Here is an 11,184-nt window from a genome sequence, read left to right on the forward strand (position 1 = left end):
ATTACAGGAGTGAGCCACCATGTCCAATAAGGGTCTTAATGAAACATTCCACAGGGTAGCATTATGAACATTTCTCAGCTTCTCCGTGTGTGATGGGATGGGAGGCTGGGGGTATCAGGGTGGAAGCTGGAATCCCTAGAAATAGAGTGGAAGACCTGGTGAAGAAAAAAATGGCTTTGTCAAGATTTCTGCGGCTATTCTTTTTTTACTCAAGGCTAATAAAAATATTCAGGACAATTTTAATTTAATAAATTACTTGTGCAAACCCTAAGTGGAATTCCTACAGGTTTAAAAGAAATTGGGTTGTATCCAGAAAATGACAAATGGAATAGGATGGAAAATGTGGAAGGGAAACTTAGGCTTTCTCTCAAGAAGCTCTGTGATTTTGCACAAGATTCATTGTTGGACACTCAGTCCCCTATTTTAAAATGACCACTTTGAATGAAATGGCAGCAATGCCCTTCTCTGATTCCCTGAATTCTAAGTGGAACTATAAAAATTGACAGTCTTTCTCAAGGTCAACAGTCCTTAAGCAGGCTGATGCCAACTCAAGGAAGGCCAGAACCACCATTTTCAGTGGCATAGGTTGTTCACAGCACAACTCCAAGAGGTGCTGTTGGCACAGACTACAGTGTCAACGGCACCTCTGGGGTTGTAAGGTGTTTCACTGTCACAAACACTCATGGTAAAGAAGATTTCTTTAGGATTTCTATTTATATTTGTGTAGGATCTAAGATCAATTTAAAAATTAGGTTTCATTAATAGCTAATATCTGGACTGATACTGACATCACTTGGTGGGTAGGAAAGAGTAGGAGTGCCACAATTGGAGATTGTCCCAGACACACTGCCTGTTGACTTGCTCTCAGCATATCATCACATGATGCATTGCAGTTCCTTGTGTTCCGTTAAGAGGATTTATAGGTTATACAATCTACCTTTAAGTAAACTAATCTTCCTGAAGTAGGTAAGTGGCTTTTAAAATTTCCTATACAGTCACAGGCCGCAACATGGATGAACCTTGAAGACATTACACTAAGTAAAATAAGCCAGTCTCAAAAAGACAAATACTGTATGATTCCATGCATATGAGGTACCTAAAGTAGTCATACTGATAGAGGTAAGAAATAGAATGGGTTTGCCAGGGGATAGGGGCGGGGTAGTGGAAAGTGGTTGTTGAATGGATGCAGAGTCTTGGCTTTGAAAGATGAAAAAGTTCTGTGGACATGTTTCGCAGTGTAAACGTAATTAATATAATTAATACTGCTGAACTGTACACTTAAAAGTGGTTAAAATAGTAAATTGTATATGTCTTTTACCACAATTGAAAAATTCTGCATAAAATCATAGACTGAAAATAATACTAACACCACTAGCACAAACACCAAGGAAACAATAGAAACACTAACTAAACCTTCTATTCTTAGGATGTCTTCATGGGCATCAATACAAGCTCAAAAACCTCAGCCATCAAATTAGACTCAAAAAGAAGTTCAGTTACCAAAAAGTCTATTGGAATTAGATTTCCATACCCTTCCTTTAACAATTAACTCTTACTATATTAGCATATTAGCATGTATATATAATTGTAAAATCAAAAAATATTTGTTGTGTATACATGGTCAAATTTTTTTCCTATTAGGGTACACTATCAAAAACTTCAGAATATTGATATGCATAATCATTGTGGACACTATTCCATTGTTCTGTTATGGATCTTCAGGAAGATTGAGAAGATAGTTCTCAGAACATTGATATGTTAAAACAGACAGTTGTTAGAGCAATGACAGTTGTGGAAAGTCATAGAAGGCAAGAGGACAAAATTACGTCAAGTCACCCTTCATTGTTTTAAGGAGAAGATGTCACTATGGCATAATGATTTGAAGTTTTGCTTCTTGCTATTTCTATCTAAAACTCTCTAGAAGATGCAGAGATAAGATCTGTAAAGGAAGGCTCCACACCATCGCCCGTCTTGAACATGGGCAGGTTTGTGGCAGCGCCAGTGTCTGTGTGCATGCTGTCACCCTTCAGAGATGAGGAGACGAGCACCCAGAATGCTGTCACACAACCACACTCAGCTTGAAATTTGACCCATTCATTGCATCAGAGATTTGTCTGCATACCAAAAAAAAAAAGTGAGAAAATTTACAATTTGAAAAAGAAAACGCTAAATACAATTGGTCATTTTGCTGAGCTCATGAAAAAAAAAAGTGATATTTTTCTAACAACTCCTAATGAAACAGTGGCTATTATTTAATAAAGAAATTGCAATACAGTAGTTCCTCCTTAACCTTCCTTGGTTTCACTTTCTGAGGTTTCAGTTACCTGCTCTTAACCACAGTCCAAAAATATTGGATGGAAAATCCCAGAAATAAACAATTCGTAAGTTGCAAATTGCACTCTGTACTGAGTAGCATTATGAAACCGCTTGCTGTCTGAGGACATGAAACATTCATTTGTCCAGCGTATCCACACTGTCCACACTACCTGCCCGTAGCCACTTAGTAACACTTCTAGTTATCATCATACGGAAAAAGCATAGCATGCATAGGATTCGGTACCACCCACACTTTCAGCCATCCACTGAGTGTCTGAAGACAAGGGGAAACTACTGTACATAAGAATCATAAATTTTAAAGCAGGTGTAATCTTTTAACTAGCTTTTTAAAAAAATACTAGAACTTGTATTTTAGTATTAAAATATTATAATACTAGCACCTGATGGACAGATGTTTATATATACATATTTTAAGATCTTGGAAGAAAAGGAAGAAATTATATTATTTCTCCCTCTTGTGTTTCCTTGTTATATTTTTACTCTTATTTGGTTAAGACACATGTTAATGGGTCTTGTCAACTTCTGGAGTCCTTTTTTCAGAGGTCGTATAAAATTAGAATAACCATTACTTCATTCGATTATTGACCAAACCACAGGTGTGGTGCTATGGGAACAGATGACTGTGTCTTTTGTCATGACACTATACCACAGACCTGGATTGTTATGCCAGGAATAGCGTGATCTCAAGCCAATCTGGATCCCAATTTGCTATCAAATCGTCATAAATAATATTTGACATTCAAAAGTTGTCTTTCGAACTACGAGGCAGAGGTCTGACTCGTGTATGGCTAGAAATGGTGTAGTCTCATCCAAGTCCAAGACTGTCCTAAAATAGAGGGCAGAAACCTTGAAGAGAGGGACTCCCCTGCTCTCTATTCTAGCTCCTTTGTGAGGAAAATTGCCTTATTTGAATGGTTGGAACAGTTCACAGCTTTTGCTTCCTTGCCCTTAAATGTTCAATTTGTGGATGATTACCTTCCTGCTTTATGAGTCTAATTTGTCTTCCTTTTATTTATAAAATGGCAGGTTAAGAGTAAAATATAAAATAATGGCATTTAGTGGGTGATTGATTTTTCTACCGGCAATGTCATAAATATGGGCCAAGTGTTTCCCTTTTAGCAGTAAATTCAGTGAGATTCTGAAGCATAAATTTAGAGCTCTTCATGAAGCATAAACAACATACAAGCAGACCCATGCCTGGAATGGGTGGCTTAAGCTAAATTGTTCATGTAGAATGACCCCAACATGAATGTGGCGTTTATAGGTTTGAGCCATTGATGACTGTGGCAAGCTTGCTTTGTTTGTGGCATAAAACAATCCGTTATCGAACATTCCCATATCTATACCCAAAAAGCACCTGCGCCCAGGTGATGGGAAAACGTTTCTGTATTCATCGTTCATATGGCACCTCATTTGAAAGATGGGAAGAAGAATGGCAAATAGTTTATTCCTGGGGATGACAGGGTGCACCTGCAGCAAAGACTCTGACAGATCAAGCAAGATCGGTTTTGGTTTTATTGGAAAACACCATGAAAGATACTCTTTCCTTTAATTGGGGATATTAAGTCCACACAGTCACCAGGTGCAATTTGGGTTTGAAGTTCAACTTTTCCTAATAGAGAAGGGGGTCAAAATTAAGCAGGAACATGTGTTTCCCAGGGCTGATGATTGTAAAGAGTTGCCGTAAAACTTTTTTCCCCAGTCATGCATTTTATGAAGAAATGCTGTGGGGTTAAAAAGTCTCAGGTTTTCCCTTTTGAATTTTGAAAAGCAGAGATCCTATCAGATTAATCACACAAGGATATGGACGTGCAATTCAGTTTCGAACTCCCCAAGAAGAGAAATTTGAATCCATCCCTTTTTGCATATAAATTTGCATATATTCCTGTTTCAAATATAAATTTACTAAAATATTTAAATATTCAAATACCAATTATTTATGTTAACTAATGAGTATGCTATTAAGAATTAATTTTAGGTGATAATTAAACTATTTACTTGCAATAATATGCAACTTGCTTTCCACGTGCTAGATATATTTTACCCTCAACAATATGCCAGAGTTTACAACTGGGCTGATGGCGATTGGGCACTAGGGCCTATATCACTGCACGTCTGCTTAGAACTCTCCCTTGTTCTCTTCTAATCACAGTTAAATTGGTTTTCTGTTTCAATACAGCAAACCATTTTCCACGGGATTCACAGGCTCTGACTCTCTGGCTAGTCTCTTTTGTTTGAATTTCATTGAGCTTATCTGAAGTGAGTTAGTCTCAACGGAGACAACACAGAAACATGAGATATTAGAATTGTACGTCCCTCGCTCAGTTCCCATATTTTCCCTGACATTTCCCCAAATGCCACGAGTTCCTTCTGTTGAGATTCTTCTTACTTTTTCTCATTTTCTTTTACTGTCACGAGAGCACTTGTGTTGTGTATATAACAATGCACCCATTTCCCACATTAAAGGATTTAAATAGCAAACACGGGTTTCAAACCAGGAGTAAAGAACAAAAGACGGAATACATCTTTTCCAAATGTATCCCAACCACAAGCCTCAATATTTAGAAAAGAGAATGCCTGGCCTATTGATGACAGCAACTGATAAATCCACATCCCAAAACTTATTTATTCATTCAGTAACTGGACATTTACCAAGTGCCAAATCAGCAGTCAGGCTTGTAAATGACATAAAATTGTCCCTGTTGGGAAGTTCACAGTCTAGGATGCTTCTAATCAATACTATGCAGCCTATAATACTTTAACAGCATGGTTTTTAATGTTGTTTCATAAAAATATCATTCAATATAACATAAACCTGTATGCATGCATCCCCTAAAATTCTTCTTTTATCCCAGTATGAAGACCTTTCTAGAAAGTCATTCTAAATTAATGAAAAGCCCCAGGCTTAGTCCTGATATTATCTGTGTGTCCAAATAGTTCAACGTGACCAGTGGTCTAAGAACAGAAGGATCACAGACAAATTGTGAATGCCTTCCCCCGATCACATCTCTAATGAAGCACTGAGAGTAGAAAATAGAAATTTTTAAAATAACACAGGCCGGGCCCGGTGGCTCACACCTGTAACCCCAGCACTTTGGGAGGCCGAGGTGGGCAGATCACCTGAGCTCAGGAGTTTGAGACCAGTCGGACCAATATGGTGAAACCCCGTCTCTACTAAAAATATAAAAATTAACTGGGCATGGTGTGGGCACCTGTAGTCCCAGCTGCTCGGGAGGCTGAGACAGGAGAATTGCTTGAACCCGGCAGGCGGAGTTTGCAGTAAGCAGAGATCACACCACTGCACTCCAGCCTGGGCTACAGAGCGAGACTCTGTCTCAAAAAAATAACTAACTAACTAACTAAATAAATAAATAAATAACACAAAGAATGTGTTCAGCATCAGTTTAAGAAAATTTCCATTACAAAACCACATGTTTTCTTTTCATCTTGATCACACCACTTCACTACACCTTTAATAAAATCGATAGTGAGTCGTTTATTTTCTTTTTGAAAAAAAATATACATCTTGCATTGTGTCATTCTTACAATTCAAAAGGGAAAACCTGAGACTTTTTAACCCCGCAGCATTTCTTCATAAAATGCATGATTGGGGAAACAAGTTTTACGGCAACTCTTTACAATCATCAGCCCTGGGAAACACATGTTCCTGCTTAATTTTGACCCCTTCTCTATTAGGAAAAGTTGAACTTCAAACCCAAATTGTAACTGGTGACTATGTGGACTTAATATCCCCAATTAGAGGAAAGTGTATCTTTCATGGTGTTGTCCAACAAAACCAAAACCGATCTTGCTTGATCTGTCAGAGTGTTTGCTGCTGGTGCACCCTCCAATGGGGTTATAATTACTTAAGAAGTTGAATTGTCATTTGACCTTCTGTTGCTGGGTTTTCCAGACCATTTGCAAAACCCACATTTTACACAGTCACCCTCAGAATCTGTGCTTAACAACTGGTCTAAAACACACAGCTCCTTACAAATCTAATCACCCACCCATTAGCATCTGTTTGAGTTTACTCTTATATCATAAGAAGCTCAAAGCTGTAATCTTTCTCTTCTTAGGCTCTGCTTCTTTTTAACATTAGTATCTCCACTGGGTAACCATGATAGTCAACTATGTAAGCCCCAAACCACTGTTGTATGATACTTTTAAATCAGTGGCAAAACATTTTTTTTTTAATTCAGGCTTATTCTATGCCCTCACCTCACGAGTTAACTGCATGTAAGCCTCCCGTTTGCAATCTGTCAAGAAAAATGCCATTTACAGCTTTCTTCTTCCTTTAGAGATTATTGTATGTTTTAACGTATGCATTAAATTTGACATTGATTCTGTTTGGGTGCTAAGAACAGACATGCGTATCTAAAGATTTGCCCTTCAATGTCCTTGGTGTTGTTTAAACCATGCCTTTGATGGGCATCGTCTTTCGCTGTGGCCAATGTCTGGACGAAAGAGCGAGCCACGGGCCTGGCACTGAGTTGCACTTTCCTGTCCACGCCGAAGAAAGAAAAGAGCCCAGCCCGTGACCATGAAACTCGGGGTTACAAAGAGGCTTTTCCCAAAGGGGTCTCGAGTCCAATTAATAGCTGTCATTTGATTATGTGACCTGGAACGTCTCCAACCCGCACCCTAAACAGGCCAAGGGTGTCACGTTTTTAAATTCACGCTCCAGATGTTCGTCCTTATGCCTTCCAACCTTGCCCCCGGCTCTCCTAAATGAGTTCTTTTGAAAAGCAACTTAAAAATAGACACCTAAAGGAGAACACGGGACTGACTGTCATTACTGCAGGAACTCTTTTTTCAAAGCTCTTTTAAGTGACTAAAGAAAGGTAATCATTTTTCCTGTGCCTGGGTGAGTACGATGAGGGAGAAAGCATGCACCTTGTAAACTGAGGCTGTGGTGGTTAGGATTTCTGATCCAGCTGATAGACTTCAGCCTGCATTCTGATCCCTGCTACATTCTCTTCCAATTCATCTCATAGATTGCTGCAGGCACATCTGACATATTTTAATACTGAAATGTAAATCAGACACCCCCACTAACCACCTCCTCTCTCTCACATTACCCTAAATTTGGACTTTACTTTCCTCGTTGTACTTTACTTTCTTGAGCTGTTCTTTTCTATCGCATGCCATTTTCCCTAAAAAGTGTTGTTACAGGAAGTAAAGAAGACGTCCTGTTGCAAAGCTGCCCAGTTTAAAGCCAGTTCCAGGCTCCCTTTGTTGCTCCATCTTTCCCTTAAAGGCGGGGAGGCCTGGAAGTGCAGAGCAGACCCCGGGGAGTATATGACACTTTGGGGTCCTCTCCACCCAGCAGGCTCACCCACTGGCCCGGGTAAGCAGCTAATGAGCTCCGGAGTCTCTACAGCAGGCACTCAGCCCTGGCGCGGCAGCAGGCACTATTGCCCACCAGACCCCAATCAATCCTAAGGTCAAGGAAAGTCTGGCAAATTCCATTGCTCTGGCTTTCTTTGGTAATTAGTCACACCCACAAGTAAATGATGATCTGAAAGCTATTTCCACCTGAGAGTTATTAAAACTAGAAGCCACATTTAATTCATCCAACCAAAGAAACCCCTTGAGGGGCGCCGTGAAGGGGGATCCAGTTCTCTACCCAGAAAGGAGCTTCTGTTCCACTTTATTAAATATTTTAAGCAGATTTGAGGGTTTAGTCAAAGGACAAATTCCTGCTCTCCAAGGAGCACACGCCCAGGAACGTGGAGATCAGCCAGGAGCGGTGGCCACCCTGGTGGTCAGAGGGAGGGGGCCTCATGTGATGTGATGGGGAGAAGAGGGCAGGAGGGACGATGAGGCGCAGGGAGCTGGGAGGGGTTTTGTGAGCAGCAAGGGGAGGCAGAAAAGTGGGATGCGCCTCTTGTGTGCTTTTATCCACATGAAAGGAACTAAGGCAAGAGCTCTGTAAGAACCTATCATGTGTCTGATAAGTGCCAGGACAGGGTGGTGACTGCAGAGCTGCCCTGATTACATGTTCAGCAAGAACCAGGCTGAGACCCTAATCACAGGTGAGCTCTGGAACACACGCTTTCTCCCTGGAGACCTGCACTGTTGAGTGAGCCCAGCAGAGCTGAGCATCCTGGGGAGTTCATGAGCACTTTGCTGGCCAAGAGCCTCAGCAAGAGATGGCATGACTGAGCCAGAATCCCAGGATAGCTGACTTGATTCAAGAGGCCACCCCTCAGTGCTGTGCTGCTTTCTAAGTCCTTCTTCTATAGGAAACTCTTATTGAATAAGTTGTATATGAAGAAAAGCCATTCCATGCAGCCATCCCTTCTTGTTGTAAGCAAGGTGAGCCGATGTGGACATAAGAGCTTCTGAAATATCTGTAGAGTCCAGCAGAAAGCCCCTCCCCCTAGCCTGTGGGAAATGGAGGTCTCATCCTCATCATTCCACCTCTATTTCAGAGCCTCAACTTCTTTCTTTCTTTCTCCTCGCCTCCCCTCTCCCCCTCCAACCTCTGGCATCCCCGCTGTTCAGCAAATTCCATTCACATTTAGACATCAAGATTCACCTGGCGGTCAACCACCGAGCATTGAATCAGCCCAAGTCTTGGCTCTATTGTTCATTAGCTGGTAACCTCGAGCCACTTAGTTCCCATCTCTGTGCCTCAGTGTCCTCATCTGTCAATTGGGAATAATAATGGTGCCCACTGCACAGCATTGTTGAGAGGTTCAAAGAAGGTGACAGGTGTGGAGAGAGCCTGACACTGTCGGCACACAGCCCGTTAGGCAAGTGTTAGCTGCTGTCATAGGTACCGTTGGTAGTGGTGGTGGGAGAATTCCCACCTTCCACCCCACAGTCGGTCTCTCCCTGCCTCAAACCCTTGGCTCTGCCCCAAACCCCATTTCTAAGTTTTATAGTGCTTTGCTCTTCTTCTTGTCATGTTTACATCAAAAATCACCCATCAGAGAGATAAAAGCAAGGAGGAGGCATTTTATTTCTGAAGTTGTTAATTTTACCCTAGACTTCCAAGAAAAGAATCATCCATCTGTCAGAAAAAGACAGAGAAGATAAAAGATCTTTAAAAGTAATTATTTAAGTGCCAACCAAGAGGAAATGAAAATGCATTTGGCTCGGTTATCGAGCTGAATTAGAGAATGGTGTTGTACCACCACTAATCTGCTTCATAGACGAGAAAAAAGGAGAAGATGATTTTTAAAAAACAAACGTGCTGTCAGTTGGCCCCAACAAAACACATTCTGTATAAACATATTTAGAGAAGTGACTTTGGATTTGCAAAATTGTAGCTCCCCTTCTGCCAGGGCCGCCTCCGGTCTCAGAGCCACAGATCTATACACACGGATGTTTCCCGGCTCCTACTACTGTTTGCATTTCTTTCCCTGGTGCTCTGATTAACTGCAGAGATAGTTTGTACAACCGGGCCATGAAATGCTACCCATCGGCCAGCCCTCTCCCCACCTTGTCCCTTCCCTTCCAAGGCTTGCGTTCACCAGAAGACCACCTGCCCACTCACATTCTGGAAGGTGCCACCGCGGGAATCATGCAAAGATACACATCTTCATAAGAGAATAAAACAATTGGCTTTCTCTTCTGAGCTCTAAAACCCAAAGCACTTTTCAAAGTCACAATTCAATCAGAAGCAAACAAGGCATCCCTTTCTCTTCCTCAGGTTAATTGTAAAAGTTGCAAACTTAACCAATTTCTGTACTGACCATTCAAACCAAGAGATCAATCCTGTCAGTCCTCCAAGCAAAGAATTACAGGATTAATTTGTTCCTCAGCACTGCTAAGCCCCTCACATTTCCTGACACTAATCCTTCAACCGAGGTCCCTTCTCACTCCTAAGTTTCCCTCTACAGGTCGAAGCATCACTCACCTCACTCATGTTGGCTCTAACTCAACAGCTCAGTCCCGCAGCTCAGCACAGAGAACACTGCTCAGGGGTCGCTGCTCCACCGGTTCTGGCTTTTCTCTTAAAAAGAGCTGCCCGGTGGCATCATGCCTCCCTGGAGCCAATGAAATGCATTCACCTGTCTGCAAGCCCGGCCGGCATCTGAGAGCAGCAAGGGCCACCTAGTGGTGAAAAAGAGAACGGCACGTTCGGTCACTGCTCCAAATTCCGCCAGGGATGGAAGGAATTGCTCGAGTTCTTTAAAAAGTAATGCACTCCAGCTGGGCAGCAGAGAGAGACCCTGTCTCTTTAAAAAAAAAAAAGAAAAAAGTAAAAGCTAAAGTTTCAAAGATCATCACAGGGATGCCATTGTGCGTTTTTCAATGAGTGCAAGATTTACATGCATGAAAAATACCTTTCAAAGGTCAGTGGGAAGGATTGTTTTTCTAAGGGAAAAGGAGTTCTGCAAACACCTGCGTGTTTTCTGCTGCTGCAAACACTGGCTCACGCACCTCCAGGTTTTCCCAGGAGTTGTGTTTCCCTTGCCCTTTATAACACAAAACTCAGCCCAAGGACTTTAATATCTCTGCTCTCTCACCCTCATCCCAAATCTGTGGCCCTGCTTGTACCCTGAGCTGGAAGGACAAGAGCAGATGGACTGGGATGTGGGGGTCCGTCCCCACGACTTCTACAAGGGAGGAGAGTGGCTCCAGCAGCCTTACTGATGTGCACTCCTCACAACCACAGCGGGGCCAGGAAGGAGCCTGGGCACTGGCCCTGGCCTGGTTAAAGGTCTCCTTGCCTCAGCCCTGTTCAGCCTTTCTGGGAAGAGGTTCCATCCTTGGTTCAGTCCCAACATAGTGAGACTCTGAAGAGTCTTCAAGACATCAGAGTGGGCCCTCAGCTGTCCCAAAAAGGCGTCGTGCAGACTGAAGGCACATTCACATCTGTTACTCTGCCAG

At 42.0% G+C, this 11,184-nt stretch overlaps 1 protein-coding gene across 1 annotated transcript in view; it reads right to left on the reverse strand.

The window, feature by feature from the left end:
- PCP4 (Purkinje cell protein 4) overlaps nucleotides 1-10,280 on the reverse strand; it is a 61,952-nt gene extending 51,672 nt beyond the window's left edge. Inside the window, exon 1 of the mRNA XM_028845319.2 lies at nucleotides 10,208-10,280. Within this exon, the coding sequence (XP_028701152.1) occupies nucleotides 10,208-10,216 (9 nt within the window). The 5' untranslated portion in view covers nucleotides 10,217-10,280. The remainder of the gene's footprint in view (nucleotides 1-10,207) is intronic.
- Between the last annotated feature and the right edge of the window lie 904 nt (nucleotides 10,281-11,184).

Source organism: Macaca mulatta, chromosome 3 (assembly GCF_049350105.2).
Source record: "Macaca mulatta isolate MMU2019108-1 chromosome 3, T2T-MMU8v2.0, whole genome shotgun sequence".
In the NCBI taxonomy this organism is placed as follows: Eukaryota; Metazoa; Chordata; class Mammalia; order Primates; family Cercopithecidae; genus Macaca; species Macaca mulatta.